Here is a 27,215-nt window from a genome sequence, read left to right as displayed (position 1 = left end):
TACAATGTGGAATACATCACGTGTACACGGGTCTTATAGCAGCATATTACTGGGCATTCTGTATGTAGTCTAATGCAGCAGTTATTGCACCTGAGACTCAAAACTGAAGAATTCACCATAAACATTCAATGTAAAATGTCACGTGTCAAAAGTTGCGAGGAGGGTGTGGAAAGATGACCAATATTTATAAAAGGTTGAAAATTGGCACTTTGAAAAGTCCTTTGAAACCTTTTCACACCGTAATAATTTACAATTATCTTTGTATACACTGAAAATTTGGTGTTGATTTTTTCTGCTACATCAGTAAATTGATTGTTTTACAATCAAGCATATTGCTTTTACAATCAAGCATATTGCATTTAATGGGTTATTATTCCCCCACGATCCAACGATTATATTTTCAGTTCAAAAACGTATTGTGCGTTCAGAAATTACATTGAGCCAATCTGTCATCTTTTCCCTTATTCCTTTGACATATTCACAATCACAAAGTAAATGAATAATTGTTTCAGGTACTTAACACAAAAACTACACAAAGGAGAATCCATGAATTTTATCTTAAAAATATATTTATTTGTAGCGAAAATATTGATTAATATTTTGACTTGAAACATCAGATTTGTCTACATCTATAACATATAAGATAAAAATGTATGAATTCATGTTCATTATATGCCTTATTGAACATATCATCCCATCTTCTTTGACTTTTTTCTCTTTTTTTGTTGTTTCTTTGTGAATTTTATGTCACACAAGGTTACATAAAAGAATTTGCAACCTGGATATTTGTAGACATTTCAAATTAAGAGGGAGAAAAAGCCACACTATTTTTCCTGACTGTCTTTCAGTGTACTTAAAAATGTTAGCCCCTGATATCTCAAAAATTCAATTTCCGAGTGATGTTTTAACTGAAATGTATCTACGCAGCAAATGCTTGCGGAGTCGTTCATGAAGTCATTAATGAAGATTACTTCCTTATCAAATACATCGGTATAAAAATAGGTTTTCCATCAACACTTTATGTTATTGTTGTGCCGTACTGGTTGAGATAGAGCATCTAAACATCATAAACTTTCTGGTATTTGTTTTGTATGAAATATGCCCATGTGTTTAAAACATCAGCCAAACGACGTATGAGATATATGGTAGCACTGGTTTGCTAAGAAAACCTGGATCAGCTAACCAAAGATTTTCGAAGATAATAATGTTATCTGATATGTACGTAAAAATATTTGGCTTTTATTTAGTCTTCTCAGGCAACTTAGTTTTCGAGCTGCTATAACATGTCTTCTATCAGGGGCATTTATTGGGTGGTGCTACCATAACATTCTTTTTAACTTTGTCTCTTTTACCCTTTCAAATGAATTGAAAACATTTTTTCTGGAAATCTTTTATAAATTCTTGTGTTGGATTAGGTAACGAACTGAAAAGATGTTTTAACTTCAGGAGGAGAATTGTTTTGAGAATTACATTTCTACCCACAGAGTTAGATTTCCTATTGCCATATTTTCATTTCTTTTTCTACAGACATGATGTTGTAAAGAATGTTGTGGGAAATCTGGCTGTTGGAAATATGAGGAATGACAATATTCTACTCAAATACTCTACGAAAAAAAGAGATAAATATAGAAAAAGAAAACTTAAAGAAAACTTAGAAAAAGAACTCGATAATAAAGACAATGAAGAAGACAAAATAGAAATATTAAATCAAGCAAAGGAAATAAAACTAGAAACTGAAAAACTAGCAACACTCACAACTAAAGGTTCATTTATTAGATCAAAGGCAAAATGAATTGAACATGGTGGAAAGTCAAGTAAATAGTTCCTACATCTAGAATTTAGAAATGTTTTATACAAATCCATTAAACTTCTGACAAAAAACGATAGAACTCAATTGACTGAGAAAAAATGAAATATTTAATGAAATTAAAGCATAGTATAAAAAATTATACGCAAGTGAAGATTGTACTCAGATCTGGATGACCTTTTTAAAGATACCGCTGTTCCAAAACTGACCAGTAGTTTATACAAATCTTTGGAAGGTGAATTAACAGATGAAGAAATACTACAAGCACTGAAGAATACTAAAAATGGTAAAATCCCAGGATCAGATGGCTATGCGAAAGAATTTATTAAATTCTTTTGGAGAGACCTAGGGAAATGTCTAAGAAAATCTCTAGACTATACTTACAGAACAGGTACACTATCCGTATCATAGAAACAGGGGTTAATAACGTGTATGCCAAAAGAAAATAGGCCGAAACAATTTCTTAAAAACTGGAGACCAATTTTCCTTTTAAAACATATCATAAATTAGCCCGACTTTAATGCAAATAGAATCAAAACTGTGGTACCAGAAATTATAAATGAGGATTTGATGAAGGTAGATATATAGGAGAGATAACCAGACTTTATGTAATCTGATGTAAATCTATCAAATCCCAGGTCTCCTACTTGTAGACTTTTAGAAAGCATATGATTCCGTTGATAGAAAATCTATAAAAAAAACGGTATCACTTTCCTTTAACTTTGGACCTAGCATACAAGAACGGATCTCTCTTTTTTTCAATGGAATTGAATGAAGTGTATTAGTTAACGGTTATAGTAGTTCCATTCTCCAGTAGAAAGAGGCTGTCGTCAGGGCGATCCAATATCCCCCTATATATTCATCTTATGTGTTAAGATCATACCCCTCAAGCTAAGAAAGAACCAGAATGTAAAATGAATCAGAATGGGAAATTTAGAACATATTTTAGAACAATTTGCTGATGATACCACACGTAGCACTAGATAGATCAGAAAAAGGAATGCATGCAGTTCTAAATACTCTACAATTGTTTGCGAGGTTTTCAGGACTCAAGGTTAATGCTGACAAAGCTAAGGTAATAAGGATAGGGTCGAAGAAACTATTCCCTTTAAAACTATGCAAGGAACGGAAGTTTTATTGGAGGCAAACACGTTTCAAATTACTGGGAATGGATTTTGACATAGACGAAGAAATTATGGTAGATTTGAAACACCATGCCTAGTCTTTGGTCCCACTGGTGAAAGGGGATGGCAAGGCACTGACAATTCATTCCTTTTAGGCGATACGTATATAAACATAAGTATGCTGTTGCAAGTGCATACTACTTTATAATTATACGTTTTGAATGGATTGAGAATATTGTAGTATTTTACTCCCTGAAGAACTAGGTTCTGTGAGAAATCATCATTGGCCTTGCGTGTGAGAGATCATCATCATTTATATTTTTACATTCTATTTTACTATTTTGTGAAAGATTTTCACAGGAGCTGTTACGCCACGACTATCTGTGTTATATGGGGGATTATCATAGATTTTGTCTGTAAGAGATTATTGCAGGAGTGGGTTACAGTGGAGTTGGGCAAAGTGATACCAAAGAAAGACCTGTCAGCAACAATTTATGGCATTGCGCAGACAATAGAGAATCATAGAACCAAAATGACAAAATGATTGAAACATGATGGATCATAGAACTGAAATGTGTGGACAGGATCGGAGTCATTTGCCTTCAGTGACTGATATTTCCACAGGGTGAAGTATTTTCCAGGTAATAAATATCAAGGCCAGTTTCATTGAAGCCATTTGTTAATACATAGGGACACCAAAATGCATTCCCCTAAACCAAATGTACCTTTCGAGTAATGTCAGTGAAAGACATGTAGATTGCCAATAGTATTAACGAACAATGGAGTAATGTCTTCGTTATAGACACTGTCAGCGATGAGGTTGGGATTCAAGGTGAATGATGTTTGGAAAGCTGTATCGAGTCTATAGGAATGGATATACAGTACAATATTCATAGTTTTTTGTGTAAAGATATATATTTGTCATGGTCACTGTATATCATAAAAAATATTCAATTCACAAACCAAGGTTTTAACTGAAAGGAGTTATGAGAATCCACAGGCTTTGTGAAAAGTCCATAAAAACCAACACTGACAAGTTACAGCAATGACACCCGGTGCCGTGAAAGCTGATTAGAAGGTCTTACTTCCAATCTTCTTCTTGATGTAGAAGCAGGAGGTGCATTAGATAAACCAGATCCAATTGATAAATGAAGACTTCGCGGTGTGGATGAGGACATAGAGGGGGTGTCCCGGCATTCAGTTTCGCGCAAGTCACGTAGTCAAAGTTATACGTGTCCTGTTGATCTAACTATGGCTAAATTTACAATGATCACAGATGGTTCCTGTAGCGCCGCACTAGTTCACACGTGGTGATCAAGGGAAGGACGCTTCATCTCCAGAGTGGTCGTGAAACAGGAAAACTTGGTGGGATGTTTTGTTTATTGGCTTATGTCAGTGTTGACCTGCACTCTGTCCCGTCCTCGTAAGCATCCGGATACAATGTGGTCCCACAGGTCGTGATGTTTGACATGAAACGAGATTGGGAAGAAGATGGTGAGATTTGAATTTGGGAAGCCGGACACGATAACGACACCAAGCCGCAGATGACGTAGTTTCCACTCTCATTTATTAAATACACGGTTATCTTGAATGTTCTTTTTTCATATGGTGTGTAAATACATGTTGAAGTTCTTATCAAAGGACTCATTAGACTATAGGTCCATTCAGCATGATACTTGTAAGAATCAATTAAATAATTAATTTAAGTTAATAGCATCTGCACGGCAGGAATTTCGCCTACATACAATTCGGCTCCTCCAGTTAAAATCAATATCATCAAATACACATGTCTTATTTAGTTTGGGATCCGGAAGTAATGGCCCATTAAATCTTATAATTTTGTTTTGCGTAAAGGTATTTTTCGCGTTAAGAAGAAATGAGCATGGCATCGTGCCAGATCTTCCAAACTGAACGTTAGCATCTACTGTATTATTCCATCGCCAAATGTACAACACCGACTGGGAGTTAAGACAGATTCTGTACATTTTGCTCGTAATGCCATTCACCTTTTCTGTACGCCGATACCAATGTAAATGTGAGTGTCACCTCGGCGTCTCCTCCTACGTGTTAGTGCCACTACACGTTACAGGAATACCGACACTAAAAGTAACAAACTAAACTGAGCCGTTGCAGGCACTCTTCATTTGGCCTGACAGACGAGCTGATGGTCCGTCATGCGACATTACGGAGAATTAGGCAAATTTGATAGGTTCTATACCCTCGACATCTCTCCTGAAACGAGATATATTTGTGAAGCTGACACCGAACAGGGCGTTGTAGATGTATGCAATGAAACATCAATCTGAGCTCTTTATGCAAAACACAGTCATTATCATGGAAAGCTTCAGTTTGGATCAGACGGCACGTGTCGCCCAACACATGGAGCCGTTTTGGATCAAGCTTTACAAACTGTATTTTATTACTTTTACAATGACAGTAGCTGGAGTGGATCGTAACTTAGCAACACATATTGCTCTATAAGTCACTTGAACATAAAGTACATCCTATTCAGTAAATCCGATGACGACGTCTCCAGCTGGTCGCCAACATGTCTTTACCAGTCTGTCTTCAGTTATGAGTAATGGCTGATGCCGCGGTGCAATTAGGCCAAGGAAACAGACAGATACCAATGTCAACTGACTAACGCCGTCGGTTCCAAATGCATTCACGTGCTTCAAATACTCAATAACACCCGGAAATTGGCCAACACATGATGTTTATCTCCTAAATCAAAACGTTTCAATGGATTTAAAGGGCAATACATACTATGATTCGTAAGTACGACAAGTCCTTGTAGTGAATTTAAGTTCTGCAAACAGTCCTGAATAGTGGAGCCTCGTTAATCTGGACGGTTTCAGTGGAACGGCGCTGTCGTAATTAAGCAGGTTGCATTACACACACAGTGGCACTGAACAAAGACATACAGTTGTTTATTTGCATGTAACTAGAGTGTCACAAATGCATTACTTCTGTTACATTTACACATATACTACTTTAAAGATTTAGAGACTCAAATGGTGTTTATGAAATAGTTTAAAGCAGTTCTGTTATGTGCTTAAAATACCTGTTCCTAAGATCAGTAATGAGCAGGTTGGGGAACATTTTAAAACAAATTCTAAATGGTGTCAGTAATCCGAACAAATAACAGCAAAAGTAACTTTGTCGTATCGTATCATGGGAAGAACAGCTTAGTCACGAGCTCCTCGTGCTCGGCATGGTGTACACAATGACCACATTTTCTGCTACGCACTTTCTACTGCATCGTCCAGGTCTGCACTCAGTGGTGCTACCCAAAATTAGATCAGCAATATTTGTACACATACGATTTTCCATATAGACCCTGTGTAAATGTTCTTAGTTTCTTACATTCTCAAGCTTGTCTCTTTTCGAAAGATATTTCAATTCTGTACATGATCGTCCCTTCTCATCCCATGTTTTTGTGCTTGTGCAAAATACGGAATACGTTGAATACACCTGGCAGTGAAAATAATCCCAATTCCTTTTTAGCATTTATATGCAAACATGTAATAGATTTCGCCTTAAGGCACACGTATTCACTGACGTTCTTTGTGTGGTACCAACCCATATCCCAGTGTATACATACCCCTGAAGTGTATACAACCCATAATTGTCGCAAAATGCGACTAACGGGATCGGGTGGTCACACTTGGTCGTCACATGACATCGTAGATCGATGCACGTGATGTTGATGACTTGAGTGTCTGGTCCAGAATCGAATACGTCTATCTGAAAATGTATCAGCTGGAATACTGCTGAGTGCGGCTTTGACCAACCAACCAACCATGCTAATGCTTATCAACTTATGTTTCGAGGTAAAACCTAATGGCTGTCTTGTGAACACCATTTACTGCAGACATCTGTCCCTCGTAGCAGCTCAAATTCAGGTTCTCACACCACACGTGAAAATAAACAGGTGTGTGTTAACAGAATAGTGCTGTGCAAGGCAACTCAATTCCAGAATCCCGACCAATTGTGTTTAAGATACCATCCGTGCCAACCATCCGTGAAGTGTGGAAGGAACCTGTGTGGGAGAATATACGTGTTGGTGTATAATGAAAGAAGTTTGTTTGACTTCGCTTCATACTGATGTTTACTGTACCGGACCAGACACATCAAGGCGGATCTGCTTCCTCCACTCCCGAAGTTTTTTCACAGGGCATATGTATTCAAGGCCTGTCTAATCAAAGATCTGTTTTTTTAAACTTCCATAAACATCAAAGGCAATGAATTCCCATCTTAATTACATTCCTTTCAGTAGATGTCGGCTTTATGTGCGTAATATCAACTTTAACGTTCACTGGTGCATTAGTGTTGCTGATATACGGCACTGGACAGCCAAATAGAGTTTTTGTGTTTCCAGATGTACCCAGCGTGATCTAATTGCATCTTCTTTATGCATACATATACCATATATTATGTACATACAGTGATGAGGTATTTATCACAACGTAACACAGTAACACGAAAACACACGATGCTGGTTTATTTTAGGCTTACAACTTGAAATACGACTGAAGTGAACAAAGGCCGTCGCGCGGAACCTAGATCAGTAAACATATACACGACAAAATCCTTACCACATCCTTAAGTCAAGAGCTGAATCGATTTCGACTATATCATGAGCATGAGATCATGAATCTCTGAGACTTTCACATCGGGAAGATACCAGATGAGCGCACCGGTATCGGTCTTGAACACATGCAAAGGCTTGTCACTTTTCTCCTGAAAAAGAAAATCGGGAACCTATGGTCCACATCTAGATAATCAACGACATCGAACAAAATCGGAGAAGGGGCCTTTAGTTAATATTAACGAAACATTGGTATGGAGTAATGTCCCCTTACTCATAATTGTGTAGATTAGTATGGTCACATGGTTGGCTACAAGGCCCGAGCTCAGCAATGTTGGTAGAATGAGTTATGAGAAACAAAGGATGCTGAATCCGAACAAAAGACAGGCGTTAGTGGGTTTGCTGTATTATGCTTTGAACTGAGAGCAAAACTCGATTTCATCAAATACCGAACTGTAATCCTTGCCACATCCCATATGTCAAGCCTTGCTGCTTCTTTGTCCAGAAGTATATATTCTCTCTTCCTTTGGCATGAGGGAGTTTTTTGTATGACTACTAGACAGCTGCTGGCTTGTTGGACATATTGTCTTCAAGAGTCGAAGTATGACCCATAACGAACTGACCCAGGACTCTTTTCCAATCCTAGAACGAGCAAAAAATTCACAATTTTGAAATTCCTCGATGCCACTCAAGCCCTCCTATTACCAAATACGAGCGTTTTTGAAACCTTGGAACGAATTCACAATTCTCCATTTTGACCATACATCCATACATACATGTGATGGCAGAACCTTTCTGCGATGGACGATGGCCAAAGATATCGACCAATGTGAAGAAGGTCAAAGATCTTCAGACCAGACCACACAGCTTATTTCCGGACAACAACTTCAACTGTTGATGCATCTGAGCCATATTCTGGTGGTGGACATAATATGTAACGTCAGGAAATTGTGGCAATATATGAGGTTACAGGTCAGGAGTTGAGTGGCAAAAGACTCGGTTCTATACGGAGTTTCTTATACTTACCCTATAGTAACTGAATGTCGTGGGTTCGAATCCAGCATTCGCTCCAATTCTGATAAATGGTATGTGAGCACCACACCCGTGGGCTTCATCAACACGTTAGCGTTCTTTCTGTTTTGGTATTCAAAATGAGGCGCCTTCGCGTTTCCTGATTCATGTCATAATCAATTTTAAGAAAATAGCTAAAGAATATATCATTATGCAAGATGCATAAAGTATTCAGTTAAAGTCCTGTGGAAGCACCAGGGGAATCTCACACTCGTTGTGCTTAGGGGCTTCATTAGGGTTCTCAGAACAAATGCAAACTACGATGGTGGCTCATCATCATCCAGTTACACGTCTACTTTATTTGAGTTTCTTGTATGGTAAACACAGGATCAATTTGAAATTGTCCTAATGTTTGTTAGCTGGGGTTTTTTAATTCAACCCAACAGGACATATCAACAGAACATGTCTACAAGACGACAACTGTTATTGTATAGGAATAATATAGTGATATCTTCGTTTTTACTTGTTTAACAGTTTGCTTTTGATTATAATAATGGATATTTTGATACATGGGAAAGGAGGACAATGGGTATTCCTGTGGTCAAAGACAGTTGAAAAACGACTTACGAAGACCTGAAATGACAGTACCGTACTAAACATTCCGTGAGTGTTGCTAGGAGAAAGTGTTATCAGTGCATATTTCTAACAGAGCGAGCTACATAACATATACAGTAACTGTTTGTGTCTCTGAGGGGAAAGACATAGACTGTTTCGAACGTGTTAAAACTTGGTGTGTTATCCTCACTACGACAGACTTAAATCGCCTACAAACATAGGAATGTGTGACACTGAAGGTTAACATTCCTTCATAATTGCCTCGGTGAAGTAAGTGCTGAATGCCGAGAATGGACTCATTACAGCGTAATTCTTTAGCATAGCGTAAATTGATTACCGTCTCTCTGCTAAATGGTGAAGATACCTATTCGACGTATCTGTTCGTTTGACGATTTTCATTTTGAAATGGTCCTTGTCGTCTTGCATGACAGGCAGAGTCTTTCTGAAAGTATTACTGTGGTGAATCTAGGGGAAACTAGGTTATGTCGTGTTCAGGAAGATGAGGCAATCGACGGTGCGTGACGGGTGCTTGCAGTGACAATGATGCCGGCAACGGTAGTTCGAGTATTGTCACACCTCCTGTGCTTCCAAGAACGCTGTTTCTGGACCTATCTAAGACAATGGTTCTAGAATACTACTTGTACATCAACTGTGTGTACCAAGTCAGCAGCAGCAAGGTAACACTGTATCTCCCCCCACCCCCACCTTACCCCCCAACGCACACACACACGCACACACAACTCCCTCCCCACCCTCTCTCACTTTCTCGCTCTCTCTCTGTCTCTCTCTCTCACTCTCTCTCACGTTAGCTCACTCACAAACACTCTTTAGGGCACACACACACGTATACGTTGTGCAAGTACATTCCATATTGCTTAAAGTGTCAGTAATCCTCATTTCACTGATATTATTATATTATACTTGTATTAATTAACAGTAAATGTCGGTCACCCAAATGATCCGGGACACAGCACCGCTATTGCGGATGTCGAGTTTCTGTTGTCGTGCGCACCTTGGAGGGTCTCTAAGTCTTTGAAGATCTATAAGATGTATGTACCGAACAACGCCTGAAAGAACAGAACACGGGTTCTGGCACACAGAACATGTATACATTGAGCCACTTCGACTTACTACGGGGATCCAGATCGATGAAAGCTCGCCCTTGTAAAAGAGAAACCAAATCAGATTTTGGTCCAGGAGAGGCATTTAAATGTACAGGGAACGCCGGAATGGTGAAACTAGAGACTAATGTTGATTAAACTTCTCCTTTTATGAAGTAGGATGTGTACATGTTATTCATTAAGAGACAGCAACAATTGGCATCTCTACAGATTGGGCGTTCACAGAATCCTGAGATGTTAACAACGTTATTAGCCGTTGACCTTTCTCTAAATGTGGGAGTGTGTCTTCTCTGAATAATTCGACAGAAATGAGGACTCATCAATAAGTTATTGAATGCAATCTATAATCACTTAATAGCCAGCTTTCTTTTGTAGGGTTATTGAAGCAGTTGCTATTTGAAATTATCCTGAAAATGAAATAATTACTTTAACCTTGAAAAACAAAGTATGTCGTGTTGATCAAATTTCTATGGGCAGCTGTTTCAATGTTATATACAACATAGCTCATCGATACATCAAACCTGTGATGACGGGTGTTATGCATTGCCGAACTAACCCCAGTGTAGATTCGGGTAAAGTTGCATACAAATATGTGGAGCTCGAGTCTCTTCTCTCCTCCTGTATAATGCATTCATCACAGTTTGAAGTGTCCTCCTTGCACGTCTAATGAAGCGAACAATGTATGAATTATCAAAAATGTTTGGCTCTTATGTGAAAATGTCGAGGCGTACCGACATTATTGTGCAAGTAATGTTGGCATGGACGTGATGCGCTGGCTGATCAAGTATGTCTCAAACAGGTTTTGACAGCTACGTCATATTGATTCAGCGGAAAATCTGCCGAGTAACCTCGGCGAAAACAAATTGCTTCCCTTGTCTCTTCCTAGGCTCACAGCATGCACCATCGGTTCCACCATACAGCATAAATAGATCCGGGAACGAGAATTTCTCAAAATGGCATTTAATTAGATACATGTATATCTATGTGTGCAGGGTTTTTTTATTTGAGTTATCAACCGCAGAGAGATGATCTTGTCAAAGTAATATACCCCCCCTGATTCCCTCCACCTCCTCCTTCAAGGTGAAGTTGGGTTGAGCTACACCAGAAATAGGTGGGCGGAATTAGTTCTAGACAGCGCTTCAAAGGCTATGCTTGTCAAAGAGGTCTCATGGTTCAGTTGTTGATTTTCAATACCGCCAAGTGCCAACTTCTAGGGAGCGATAATAATGCCCCTCTTTTCTGACACGTTAAAGGCAATAGAGGAATGTAACACTGTTCAGAATACATTCCCATCGACAAATCTTGGGGTGTGAGAACGGGTTCACGGAGATGAGTCTGGTAATCTGATTTCAGACAGGAAGAAAAGTGAGACTATCACAATAAACATTAAATCATCTCCCCTCATTTGCTTGCTGATGAATTGAATGGTTTATAAATTTCACTTGTAACATGGATAATGGAGACACATTGCTGTAAAACATTTAACTGTTCGACATTAACTAAATAGTCTATTAAACCTGTAGTTTGAAAGCTTAGATGCCAGTCTTTAAAGAATATCAGTCAGATTGGGAGTCTCCCAAACGTATTGTCAACGACGTATTTTAAACTAATGTCACCACTACACATTATGAAGCATTATACCTATAAAGAGTACATCGTTTCAGAATTTATTTCTGATGCGCAATCGGTCCTAGTCTGATTCCTTCTCTGTAATTTCGGTAAAACTACTAAACTTTCTGCAGCTTATGAGTTTGGTCCTTGATCGGATGTTTGCTTTCTTTGTAGCATTAGAATACATACTATTATGCGTAAGCTGGTGGGTAATGCTTAATTGGGGCACCCATCAAAACTTTTGGCATGACATCAGACGAGCTAACACACACTCACGCACGCACTCACACACACATGCACACACACACAGACACGCACACACGCACGCACGCACACACACACACACACACACACACACACACACACCATCCTGAAGTACCGACTCTTTCGGTTTGTCATGGTGCCTAATGTATTAATTCACTGGTGACATTCATAAAAAGTGCTCTGTTAAGTAATGCACCGTCAAATCGCACACACAAACACACGCGCGCACGCACGCACGCACGCACGCACGCACGCACACATACACATTACCGCATTGTAACGCTACGGGTTAAGATCATCTTACTGCTACAGTCGCTCTGTGGGACGGACCATTAATGTGTAGAAAGTTCCCAGATTGTCGTGACTCCTATCCGCTGCGAGTCCTCAATACACGTTGTCGTCCATTTTTCATAACAGTGACAGTTTCTTACTAACGTGTAGCAGAGTGTCGCTGTGGCTCTGAAAGCAGAATGTCTGTTTGTTTCCCTGTTTCATATTGACACACATAACAAAACCAAATCACTTTGAACGTACAGCGAACACATGTGGCTTATTTCAAGTCCTGAAAACGTTTCACAGTTCTAAGTGGAAAAAGCCGGCCAGGCAGAATCAGAATGTTCCTTTTTTTACCGCCAAAAACCTCTTCAAAAGACAAATGTCATAGTCTCCCTTTCGGTCTAACAACACTGCATAAATGATTAAAATAACAAGATTTGGAAACAATGATAAAATATATCATCTATAATGCTTTTCAGAAATAAAACAACAATAGCAACAGCAGGGGTACCTTAATAAAGATGATGGTAGAGATTCTCAGAATGAATGAATGGATGAATGAATGAATGAATGAATGAATGATACAACATAACTGATCTCAGCAACCATGGACAGGCTTCACTAAACACACTCACTCCGGGAACGTTCATTACTCACTAAAGTGATATGGTCAGCTGATGAGTGTACGCTAGATTTACATTCTCGTCCAGGGGAGTATACAACCCAAGTTGGAAGGATAGCCGGTTCCATCTCATCTTACCGCTAACCCACTCACTGCACGATGAACAGACAATGTCACTTGCCTAAGGAGACACAACGTGTAATGTTTGCTTCAGTGTCGGGTATGGCACTACAGGCGTCCGTCATTTATTGATGAGTGATCTGATCATGAGGAACTATATAATACGAGATATTGCACTTAAATACAAACAGAATCAATAGTTTGAGAAATGGTCGCCAAAAGACGAGAATCCAAATTGGAAGATTGCCTATAATGAGTATATGCAAATGGTTTTGAACGTGAAGGAGACGACCTCTGTCGGAATGGCCAGGAAACCATTACTGCTCGAGGATACCGATAAGAACAAATGTTCAAATTAATTGAAGAAGCCAGACTAAATCGGGCATAAACAGGGAAAGTGACTTTTTCATGATCAAATGACGCCGTTGCAGATGAAAACATTAGGGGCTTGTTTTAACAATGTTTCCTTACGAAGGCAACTTATGGCAAAATAGCAAGACTATTAAAACATCAGAGATGTGTGGTCCATCCCGTTCTAAACACTTTTAATATGCTTATCTTACATTTACTGCCCAAACGCTCAGTGCTGACAATGTTTCTGGTCTCAAGAGAAAACTGATGTTTTTCATTTCATTTAGTTTATTTCATTTTGAACATGAGCACCAGTATCGTACCATTGCTAGAGAACATGATGTTATTCTGAGGCCATTATCGTAGCAGATGACATGCTATATTATGAATCCTCCTCGACCAACGCATTTGAAGGGTAAAATGCGTCTAAGACATGGCGCGTAAATGGGCAAAACACGTGTTATCATTGTTTCTTTAGTGTGGATACCAAAGAATAGGGTCTGTGGATTTCATTTACTCATGAAACACACACTGTCGAGCATATAAGATGATAAGATACTCTTTAATATTTGGCATATGGTTAGTGTTCAGGGTAGGCAGAAAGTGTAATTTATCAGGCTGTTGAATCTTCAACGGGATAAACTTAGCTGAGAAATGCTTGTGTGGAGAACACGGTTTCATGAAACCATGTGCTCGTTTAGCTGGCTGCTGTCAGTACATTCCAGCTGTATATATGGTCCACGTTAATGAACTCATTTCCACCCCTCCATGTTTTACTCATTGAAGTCAACTACATGAATTGGTAATACTGATACATGTTGTCAAATTATACTATCGGCTGTTTGATGCACTCATCACGCACTATACTCGCTAGTGTAAATATAGCTGCTTAATTAAGTCAGCTGTTCTAAACCAGATTTGGGAAAATATTCCTTATCGTTCATATGTACACATGAACTGATTTATTGTGAAGTGAAGATTATTGTCATGAGTTCAATAAATGCTGAAACTCAGGGAAAATTGTAGAATTCTTAAAGAAACTTTACACCAAACACAGCTGTTCACAAACGACAATACTTCCACATGCCTCTTTGCAATATGATGTAGTTCCTCTGCACAAGGTTGACTGACATATGTTTCCCTTAAATTAGTGTTGAAATTCATCTTCGATGTAACCACATATAAATGCCTAGCATATAGTGAGTCGTTCTAAAACTTCGAAACTTTTGACGGGTGGAATATATAACTGTTATGACTCAAACTCACGTTTTTCTCCAGATTATATGGCACAAACATACATTTCTCTGCAATAGATATGACTCAAATCTACCTTCCTCGAAAATAAATGTTACATAAGTCTTCCTTCTCCTAAAACAGATATCACACATACCTACCTTCCTCTACAACATATATGACTCAAATCTACCTTCCTCTATAACTTATGTTACAGAAGTCCTCCTTCTCCTAAAACAGATATGACACATACCTGCCTTCCTCTACAACATATATCGCACAAATCTACCCTCCTCTAAAACAGGTATGACATAACTCTGCCTTTCTCTACAACAGATATGACGCAAGTCTTCCTTCTCCTAAAATAGGTATCACATGTGCCTATCTTCCTCTAAAACATATAGGGCACAAATCTACCCTCCTCTAAAACGGATATGACACACGTCTGACTTCCTCTACAACAGATGTGACACACGTCTACCTTCTCCTACAACAGAAATGACGTAAGTCTGCCTTCCTCTACAACAGATGTGACACACGTCTACCTTCCTTTACAACAGAAATGACGTAAGTCTGCCTTCCCCTTTATCAGAAATGACACGATTCTAGATATGACGAAGTCCTACCTTTGGCTGGAGTATGGCACAAGCTTAACGTCCTCTACAGTTGCTGTGACACAAGTCTAAGTTCCAGTTCGATACCGTGTAACAACCTTATATTTCTCTTAGATAATTTAATGATCCTTACTGTATCTTTAATGAGCACGCGTTAAGTCTTTGTTTAGATGATTTGGCAGCATATATCTTCTCCCCGAAGATATAATTAGGCTATGGCACTCCTTACTTCTGAAATGATATGACACTTGCCCATTTGGGGATGTGAAACTTTAGAATCCTCTTTTTACTCACCCATGACTCGACACTGGTCCAAGAGGAACTGTCAGTTAAGTTCCATGATTACCAGGGTCTACACTGTCAGACATTTCAAGTTTGAACAAAGAAATGATGAAAATCTCTGGTATTATCGCTGTTTGTAGTGTTACGCACACGTATTTGCACAGCGGATAAAGTCTGTTGGTGAAATTTTAAATATGTTTACCTTAGCAGCACAAGGTAAACATCAAAGAGTTTGTTTAACTTAATGACCCAACCCACGCCAGGGACAAGGCCATGTTCCTTTCATATAATTCCTCTGTAACATTTACTTATTTCTATGCTTGGGGACGTTTGTTGGATGTCTGTGGTCATGGCAACATATGATTATGATTAATAAGGAATGACTTTTGGTATTTACCGAGGACGGAAGAGTTCGCTTGCGTTGTTTACGCTGCCGTCGTTTCCAGCGCCGTCAGCAAATGCTCGGGGAAAAACACCGCTATGCCGCTCGCCGTGCACTCGCCCGATCATGTACTGTCCATGGTTACAACTGATATAGTGTTGGTATTGTGAGCGGCAATGCACCAAGGACTAATCGCACTCTGCTGGTAGCTTCGCCGTGTTGGTAGGGTTAACGTAATATCATCCGTATATTTCCATGAAACATAATTAAGTTCTAAATCATATTTAGAAATGCCTCATATTTCAGAGGAAAGAGATATATCGTGTTCTCTCATTACCCGACAGTCAAAGCATTTTTAAAAATCAATTGGATGGATTCTTCGGTTAATAGAACACAGAATTAAACTCTAACATAACAGCGTGATGATATAAGCGTTTTGAGAGAGTGAAGACAATATTATGAAAGAATGTGCAAGATTAGACTACTGCAGATAATGGTACATACAAAATGTCCTGCGTGTAGCTTGGTGACCATTGGCAAGCTGTAGAACCAGTAACAAGTAAACAGAAGGTTTCTTGGCAAAACAGATGGACATGTGTTCGTGGGTAAGTGGATAAGAGAACGATAGAACGGATTAGTAATATGGATAGGCAGAATGGTGATTATATCCGGGTTAGGTTAGACTTTGGACGAATCAGTGGATCTGGTTGATGAACGGGACTGATGGGTTGACGGACGGACCGTTAAATGGGTAAATGTATGTGATGATCTTTATCTATAGTGATGATGGGTTGATGTAGTGATGATTGACAGATGTAGTGATGATGTGTTGATGTGAGGAAGGACGCATGAGGTGATGATGGTTGACGAAGTACCAATGGGTTGATGTAGTGATGATTGGAGGGTGTGGTGATGATGAATGAGAGGATGGGTGTGTTTAGTGATGATGGGTGGATGCAGTGATGGTGTGTAAACGGAGGATAGATGGATGTAGTGATGATGCTTTGGTGTAGCGATGATTGCTGAATTGTGAAAAAATGGTTAGGGGAGTTGATGAAATATTTACGGATGCATCCATGATTGTTCATTGAACAGAAGAGAATACTGAACAAGGGTTCCTGAAAGGTACTGGCAAATAGAATTGTGACAGAAAGTATGTAAGACTATTGGGATGAGAGCTAGACTCTGGATGTCGTAATGATGATAACATCATTATGAAGACATTCAAAATCAAAGCCGACATTACTGAATCGCCAGCATTCCTGTTTTCATGAGTGAGTGTCTGTGATGAAGTAATTACCCATGGCCATGCCAGACACAATGAGACTCCCTCGTCGCTGATGTCTCTTTTATCGCGGCCATCTGTCTCTCTGTTTTAATGACGTGCAGCCCGTCCTGTGGTCGATCAGCATCATCAAAGATGAAGAGTTGTAAACACAGTAATCCACTGATGGTTTAAATAAAGCTGATTCACAGGGAGGCAATGCAATGCAATTACAACATTGATGTAGGTTATATTAAAGATAATTCTTTAACGAAGCACCACGCTTGTAGCATAGCAGTTTGGCTAAATAAAAAAGTGAAATGTTTCTCGGGCATGGGCAAGTCAATTTTATTTGTGCACGCAACAATTATTGCCATTAAAAAAAAGTTTGACTTTGCGGAGTCCCGATCATCCATTTGTCCACTGTAAGAATAAGTGTCTCTAAGAACGAGTGTGACTGAATCTGCAACTTCTTGACATGTGCTAAGCTGTATTTCTGGGAGAAAAATGAAAATGATTTCCTCCTTCTTCACTTGTTTCTATTAAAAATTAGAAAACAGAGCCTTACCGCTCTCGTCACTTTTGAAAAGAATGTGCCCGTGAAACATTGAATTATGTTAATGCGGCCTTGCAAATCTTTCCTAGGTCATTTGATTAGAAGTTTGATGCATGTACTCTTAAGAGAAATATTGACTAAAAACTATTGATCATGGATCAAAATTAAATAGAAGAAGTGATTTTTTTGTTAATTGAAACTTCGTGGTGTGTTGAATTGTCATTTAAGATGAATTCATACTGAACATTTTTTCGTGATATGATAAGTAGAAGATGGTAAAAAAGCACTTTGAAGATGTCATATGATACGTGAAATGCATCATGGTACAAATCAAGGGCAGCACGTGAACAACAAATCACATCAACAGCAAAACATTTCGATGAGGAAATATAATACAGCCAATTTGATACTTGCGGTATCGTATTACACTAAAAAAAGAACGACTTTAAGTTACAACATCAGCATCTCTTTCAAAGTTGTGAACAGTTCTCATAGGCTGACATAAATATCATGCATTACCAAATGAAGTTAAACATCCCATACGGTATCAGATTCGCACGCACAGTCGCACTATCCGATGTTGTTAAAACATTGTTAGAATGTTTGAATTAAATTTTAAGCTAAACACCAGCAGCAGTCCTACAGAATGATGTGAACGACAAATTTGAAAGGATGAAGAAATGATTGCTTTAGAATGTGTTAGTTGGTTACGATAAACTGCTAATGTATGTAACGTATGTTCAGGACATTCGCTACATTAAGTCAGGCGCCCAACGAATGTTCTAGGTAGCTGGTTGAACACATTTACTCAGGCACCCAACGAATGTTCTAGGTAGCTGGTTGAACACATTCAGTCAGGCACCCAACGAATGTTCTAGGTAGCTGGTTGAACACATTCAGTCAGGCACCCAACGAATGTTCTAGGTAGCTGGTTGAACACATTAAGTCAGGCACCCAACGAATGTTCTAGGTAGCTGGTTGAACACATTTACTCAGGCACCCAACAAATGTTCTAGGTAGCTGGTTGAACACATTAAGTCAGGCACCCAACGAATGTTCTAAGTAGCTGGTTGAACACATTCAGTCAGGCACCCAACGAATGTTCTAGGTAGTTGGTTGAACGCATTAAGTCAGGCACCCAACGAATGTTCTAGGTAGCTGGTTGAACACATTAAGTCAGGAACCCAACGAATGTTCTAAGTAGCTGGTTGAACACATTAGGTCAGGCACCCAACGAATGTTCTAGGTAGCTGGTTGAACACATTAAGTCAGGCACCCAACGAATGTTCTAGGTAGCTGGTTGAACACATTACGTCAGGCACCCAACGAATGTTTTAAGTAGCTGGTAAAATACATTCAGTCAGGCACCCAACGAATGTTCTAGGTAGCTGGTTGAACACATTCAGTCAGGCACCCAACGAATGTTCTAAGTAGCTGGTTGAACACATTAAATCAGGCACCCAACGAATGTTCTAGGTAGCTGGTTGAACACATTTAGTCAGGTACCCAGCGAATGTTCTAGGTAGCTGGTAAAATACATTCAGTCAGGCACCCAACGAATGTTCTAGGTAGCTGGTTGAACACATTAAGTCAAGCACCCAACGAATGTTCTAGGTAGCTGGTTGAACACATTAAGTCAGGCACCCAACGAATGTTCTAGGTAGCTGGTTGAACACATTCAGTCAGGCACCCAACGAATGTTCTAAGTAGCTGGTAAAATACATTAAGTCAGGCACCCAACGAATGTTCTAGGTAGCTGGTTGAACACATTCAGTCAGGCACCCAACGAATGTTCTAAGTAGCTGGTAAAATACATTAAGTCAGGCACCCAACGAATGTTCTAGGTAGCTGGTTGAACACATTCAGTCAGGCACCCAACGAATGTTCTAAGTAGCTGGTTGAACACATTAGGTCAGGAACCCAACGAATGTTCTAAGTAGCTGGTTGAACACATTAGGTCAGGCACCCAACGAATGTTCTAGGTAGCTGGTTGAACACATTAAGTCAGGCACCCAACGAATGTTCTAGGTAGCTGGTTGAACACATTCAGTCAGGCACCCAACGAATGTTTTAAGTAGCTGGTAAAATACATTCAGTCAGGCACCCAACGAATGTTCTAGGTAGCTGGTTGAACACATTCAGTCAGGCACCCAACGAATGTTCTAAGTAGCTGGTTGAACACATTAAATCAGGCACCCAACGAATGTTCTAGGTAGCTGGTTGAACACATTAAGTCAGGTACCCAGCGAATGTTCTAGGTAGCTGGTAAAATACATTAAGTCAGGCACCCAACGAATGTTCTAGGTAGCTGGTTGAACACATTAAGTCAAGCACCCAACGAATGTTCTAGGTAGCTGGTTGAACACATTAAGTCAGGCACCCAACGAATGTTCTAGGTAGCTGGTTGAACACATTCAGTCAGGCACCCAACGAATGTTCTAAGTAGCTGGTAAAATACATTAAGTCAGGCACCCAACGAATGTTCTAGGTAGCTGGTTGAACACATTCAGTCAGGCACCCAACGAATGTTCTAAGTAGCTGGTTGAACACATTAGGTCAGGCACCCAACGAATGTTCTAGGTAGCTGGTTGAACACATTAGGTCAGGCACCCAACGAATGTTCTAGGTGGCTGGTTGAACACATTCAGTCAGGCACCCAACGAATGTTTTAGGTAGCTGGTAAAATACATTAAGTCAGGCACCCAACGAATGTTCTAGGTAGCTGGTAAAATACATTAAGTCAGGCACCCAACGAATGTTCTAGGTAGCTGGTTGAACACATTCAGTCAGGCACCCAACGAATGTTCTAAGTAGCTGGTTGAACACATTCAGTCAGGCACCCAACGAATGTTCTAGGTAGCTGGTTGAACACATTCAGTCAGGCACCCAACAAATGTTCTAGGTAGCTGGTTGAACACATTCAGTCAGGCACCCAACGAATGTTCTAGGTAGCTGGTTGAACACATTAAGTCAGGCACCCAACAAATGTTCTAGGTAGCTGGTTGAACACATTCAGTCAGGCACCCAACGAATGTTCTAAGTAGCTGGTAAAATACATTAAGTCAGGCACCCAACGAATGTTCTAGGTAGCTGGTTGAACACATTCAGTCAGGCACCCAACGAATGTTCTAAGTAGCTGGTAAAATACATTAAGTCAGGCACCCAACGAATGTTCTAGGTAGCTGGTTGAACACATTACGTCAGGCACCCAACGAATGTTTTAAGTAGCTGGTAAAATACATTAAGTCAGGCACCCAACGAATCTTTTAGGTAGCTGGTTGAACACATTAAATCAGGCACCCAACGAATGTTCTAAGTAGCTGGTTGAACACATTAAGTCAGGCACCCAGCGAATGTTCTAGGTAGCTGGTAAAATACATTAAGTCAGGCACCCAACGAATGTTCTAGGTGGCTGGTTGAACACATTCAGTCAGGCACCCAACGAATGTTCTAGGTAGCTGGTAAAATACATTCAGTCAGGCACCCAACGAATGTTCTAGGTAGCTGGTAAAATACATTAAGTCAGGCACCCAACAAATGTTCTAGGTAGCTGGTTGAACACATTAGGTCAGGCACCCAACGAATGTTCTAGGTAGCTGTTTGAACACATTCAGTCAGGCACCCAACGAATGTTCTAGGTAGCTGGTTGAACACATTCAGTCAGGCACCCAACAAATGTTCTAGTAGCTGGTTGAACACATTCAGTCAGGCACCCAACGAATGTTCTAGGTAGCTGGTTGAACACATTAGGTCAGGCACCCAACGAATGTTCTAGGTAGCTGGTAAAATACATTAAGTCAGGCACCCAACGAATGTTCTAGGTAGCTGGTTGAACACATTAAGTCAGGCACCCAACGAATGTTCTAGGTAGCTGTTTGAACACATTCAGTCAGGCACCCAACGAATGTTCTAGGTAGCTGGTTGAACACATTCAGTCAGGCACCCAACGAATGTTCTAAGTAGCTGGTAAAATACATTAAGTCAGGCACCCAACGAATCTTCTAGGTAGCTGGTTGAACACATTCAGTCAGGCACCCAACGAATGTTCTAAGTAGCTGGTAAAATACATTAAGTCAGGCACCCAACGAATCTTTTAGGTAGCTGGTTGAACACATTAAATCAGGCACCCAACGAATGTTCTAGGTAGCTGGTTGAACACATTAAGTCAGGCACCCAACGAATGTTCTAAGTAGCTGGTAAAATACATTAAGTCAGGAACCCAACGAATGTTCTAGGTACCTGGTTGAACACATTACGTCAGGCACCCAACGAATGTTTTAAGTAGCTGGTAAAATACATTCAGTCAGGCACCCAACGAATGTTCTAAGTAGCTGGTAAAACACATTTAGTCAGGCACCCAACGAATATTCTAGGTAGCTGGTTAAACACATTCAGTCAGGCTTCCAATGTAGTTTCTAGAAAGCACGTCCGTCCATTTTACATTCCACCGACCAACAACTTTGGGTTTGATGGTATCAGCATTAAAATTAGGTTGACACCTCAAGGACTTCAAAAACATACGTATATGGAAGATTCATGCATTAGCAGATTCGGTGTGTATTCTCTATGACACAGTCTAATGAAACTATTAACCCTAAGTAGATGTGTTGGAATGATCAGTTTGACAAACGTCATATTTCTTTAAGGTAGTGTACGAACCATGAAAGGAAAGTCTACCATCTAATCAATATATAGTTCTATGTAGCCAAATTATTCCATTACTAACAATAAATCTTTACTCACTGTACTTTATTGACTCTTGACTGGGAAATCCTCGGTTTGCACGTTGAATCCGACGCTTCTGAAGTTGAACAGTTGCTACCAACATTATGTACATATGTGTATTGTCCTGTAGATGTAGGACCAGGTTTGCAGTACTGGTAAAGGATATGACTGTATTCTGGACAATGCTTACACAGATATAGATCGATATGTCACCACACTACCCCATAGATCTATAACCATCTCTCACAGAAGATGTTGACTTTTGAGATGGTTGTTATTAAGAACAATGTCCAGCTATCACTCAATAAATTGATATGTTGCTTTGGTGCATTATTAGAACTGAACCTTGTGGCACTCTAAAACACTATTATTAGCAATGTCCTTAAGATGCGATCGATGCGCCTTTAAATATTTAAGCCTGATTCCTATGCCATGAACGTATGCGTTAAGATGCTGTCTCCGATGTCCAACTGCTCATTTTCATTAGCTGAGGAAATAATGAAGCTGAGCTAACATGCTGACTTATTTGAAATGCTGGTTGGTCAGGGATGTCTCGCATCTCCCAGTTTCCTCTGATTGCCATGGCTGTGTGATAGCCCGTTGAAAACAGCATGTGCCACGACTAGAGATTCAGAAAGAACAGTCTCGTTTGTTTAGTTTGAAATATAACCTGTCGTGTTAAAATAAACAGGCTTCATAGGGACCTGTATTGGAACAGACACCCAGCCCTACGGCGATGATAACCAAATCGGATAAAGCAAAAAGGGAGTTATTACCCTGATGCTAATGTGGGTGGCGGTGATAATATTACAAGATTAATTCATTTTGAATGGTAAGAGTGCTCGTCCTTGAACTACCTACGTTTTCAAGGTCACTGTTATTCCGAGTACCACACATTATCTGCTGATGTTTGTTTGTTTGTATTACACCGTAAGAGGCGACTAAATGGATCGGATCGGGTGGTCAGACTCGCTGACTTGGTTGACAAATGTCATTGGTTCCCAACTTAGCAGATCGATGCTCATGCTTTTGATCACTGGATTGTTAGGTTCAGACTCGATTACTTACAGACCGCCGCTATATAGCTGGAATAGTCCTGAGTGTGGCGGAAAACTAAACTCACTCACACACTTTGAAACTGTGACCCAATCAAATTAAAATACAGTGTAGATTTCACATTATATATGTGTTTTATGTCTGTTTCAGTATTAGCCATTGACTGCTATGTCTGCACGTCTGTGGACCGGTCCAATCGTGACTGTGAAGACCCGTTCAACCATACTCGCAAGACCTTCCATCTGATAGAGAGGCGCTGCATGTATGGCTTCTTCGAAGGAACACATTGTATCAAGCTGAACGGACATAGGGGTAAGGACGGGTACATAACAGGGAGGTTGGTGCGGACATGGGAGTGAGGACGGGTACATGACAGGGAGGTTGGTGCTGATATAGGGGTAATTGCGGGTAGAGGACAGGGACGTTGGTGCTGATATAGGGGTAATTGCGGGTAGAGGACAGGGACATTGGTGCTGATATAGGGGTAATTTCGGGTAGAGGACACTGACGTTGGCGTGGACATGAGATTATGGACGGGTACAGACCTATGTCGCGGACATACGGGTAATTACGGATACAGGAAAGGGAGGTTGGCACAGACATAGAGGCTGGCGAAATTCTACTTAAGAAACCAGGGGCGTACTAGATGTAATGTTGCAACATATGTGGAATTTCGTCTTAATCATTCCGAGCAGTGTGCCTTCTTGTCTCTTTGGCCAGGAAATCACTAAGTCGATGCATGGACGTTATGCACTTGAAGCGATCAACGAGCAAAGATTCATATTTAATTCATGAAAGTAAAACAAAGACACTTGATGAAAAGAAATGTAATAACGCCATGTCGAGCATACTAAAGGCCTGGAATATCACAGTCACGCAAAATGCACTGAAAAGTAGACATTAATATGTCCCAAAGATTAATGAGAATCAAGTATGGTGACTGTAGTTTTCAGCGTTTTAGTATACTGTTTCCCGTTTGGTTTTGCGTATTTTTTGCAATTCAAGGTTTTACTTGCAAATGTACACCCTATTGCATTTTCATGTCACTTCAAGCAGTTTTGAGAGATGTTACGAATGCGAAGAACAGAACATGGACCTACAGGACACATCAAGCAATTACTCATTTTATTACCTACGTGGACGAACATATCGGGGTTCTTACTTTTCATAAGATGCCCTAGGGCAAAATATCACTTGGTCGTTGTGACGTGACGTAATTAACAATGCTATGACGTCACGTTTCTCCTCTGACGTTGCGTTATACAAGCGGCGGGCAGCCAACCCGTGTTTGAAAGTACATTTAGGTTCATTTTCCTCAACTCGACGACTACGGTAATAAACGAAATATTATGTTCATGTCAGTAACATTCTATGTTTACAACACTCTGGCTCGGGAAATACCAACATTTAGGCACTCGTGTCGTACACATAGTATGACATGTACACTCCTATAATATCCTCTATATATTGCTACACGATAATGCTACATGTGCTCCTTATGTGGCACGTTGTTGATGGTTGTGTGTGCATGGGTGAGTGCTGATGGTACTTTCATCTTAAGTAGTTCATCACTACCTGAAATTGATTGCAGCCTCGGAACCTTTCTGTATCACGTTTTGCGGTAAACTGATCAACAGTCAGTAAGACTGTCGACACTGAATATTCTCTGAGTATTCTCTGGGCTATTAATGTAGAAGTCCGTACACTGTACCAGGATGCCAGTGACAAATGACAAACCGACCCAGTATAGACCAGACACATAAATGAGCGTCTAATAAAGCGTGGATGACATGATACACAGAATGCAATGCGGTACACCAGCGACAGCCTACACACTAGCCTGAGCCGGCGTGTTATGAGTTGGGTAGTGTTAACATTTAAATTGCATTTTGCGCTGCTAGTTGATAAAAGGCTGCTCCGACTGCAATTGACACTGAATGAAATGTGCTCATGTTTTGACAAGGAGTTGATGGTCGAACTGGTACCAAGTTGGTGACACATTCATACACCTGATACTATGAGCCCCTGGAGGAACTGAGAATAGAAGTTTTAGCGCTATGATACCTTCATTGGTGTCCTATCATATCATAAAACAGCACGTGGGAGTAAGGAAAATGTGTTTTTGCGATGCGATGTTTATGGTGTGTGTGCAAATTATAACACTTTAAAAAATAAATAAATAAACCCCAAAACTACTGGCCCAATGTAGTTTTCCTTGATGAAATGTACTTAGCATATCTTGAAGCAGCAGAAAGCAACAGCAGTAACGCTGTATCTTTAAATACGGGTACATTCGTGACGGTTACCTTAAGCTGAAGCCTTATATTCCATGTGCATGTGAAACACTTGATCAATGGCAACATCGTATGTGAGTTAGTGTGCCGAGTTTAACGCAGCTACAATTAAGCCTTTTCGTTATGGCTGGGCGTGTCAACTCGACGTAGGAGGAAAATCCTGCGTGAAAACGAAGTGTACTGATATTGTGTTAACAACCCACTGATATAGTCAGAGATTTCTGGCGAGCCCAATAACTCGGTGCAGTATGAGCCGCGCCTTCGATGAGTGAACGGTAGGCCCCTGGGTCTGTTTGTGTCTTTGTCGTGCTGCGTTTATGACAGTAAATAGCATTTTGCAAGCCGTACAAAGAAATAAAAGTGAATACAAAATAAACACTGTTCCTTAACTGAAACATTTTCAAATGTCCTATCATGCATAGTTGAGTTGAGTTGGGTTTTACGTCACACAGACATTACTGCAACCATATAGTAATGGGATCAAACACTCATACACACTTAGTCCACAAGAGGATTTTTCAAAAACGTAAATTATATTCATTGTTTCTAAACATAAAATGTCAGAGCACCAATTACAAAACCAAGCACTCCGCCATTCACACAGTTTATGATACGGGCCGACTTCATTCAGGTAGCTAACACTGAGGTGGTCGCTGACGCCGGTGCACGGGTTACCTGTGGCCACGAATCTTCAGTTTCTTTGACCACGAAAGATGTAATGACATGTAACTCCGGCATATAACAATGCATAACAACCAGGGATTGTTTGGCCATTATAATGGATGCCTTGTAAATGAAATATGGAAAAGATTTCTGGAATGAAATAGAGTTTTGAGAAGTAGTCAATGTTATCATGTCACTATTATGTAATTGTATACCATTAACGAAACCTTTTTCATTTTAACTACCTCAGTAATGAAACATTTCCCCAGACACAATAACGTCATTTAGAAATCGCTCGTAACCTGAAACGTTGAGACAAAATATTAGCTTAAATGTTTGATTTGAAACCGATCATAACTTCGCTTCAGGGTACAGACAGTGAAAACCAATCAGATGAATGACTAGAATCCTTGTTGATGAAATTCGTTTTACCGTAATGTTGGTGAACTGGAACCATTGTGAAGACGCGGCGGGTCATTACATACGTCAGCTACATGTGAATTACCATTCCATCATCTGTCACGAGATACGTCTGTTAATTCCATTTTCATCAACCATGTTAAACACGGAAATGAGTTTATCGAATACCCCCTCCTCAAACGGTATTGGCGCGATTCTTTATCTTAAACCTGG

The 27,215-nt window shown here is 40.0% G+C and overlaps 1 protein-coding gene across 1 annotated transcript in view; it reads left to right on the top strand.

Moving 5' to 3' along the window:
* The window catches only part of LOC137284729 (uncharacterized), a 47,265-nt gene that overhangs the window by 8,750 nt on the left and 11,300 nt on the right, over positions 1 to 27,215 (top strand). The window contains exon 2 of the mRNA XM_067816649.1: positions 23,776 to 23,937. Within this exon, the coding sequence (XP_067672750.1) occupies positions 23,776 to 23,937 (162 nt within the window). The remainder of the gene's footprint in view (positions 1 to 23,775; positions 23,938 to 27,215) is intronic.

Source organism: Haliotis asinina, chromosome 5 (assembly GCF_037392515.1).
Source record: "Haliotis asinina isolate JCU_RB_2024 chromosome 5, JCU_Hal_asi_v2, whole genome shotgun sequence".
Taxonomy (NCBI): Eukaryota; Metazoa; Mollusca; class Gastropoda; order Lepetellida; family Haliotidae; genus Haliotis; species Haliotis asinina.
The sequence above is the reverse complement of the archived record's forward strand: the minus strand, read 5'-3'. Positions and strand labels throughout refer to the sequence as shown.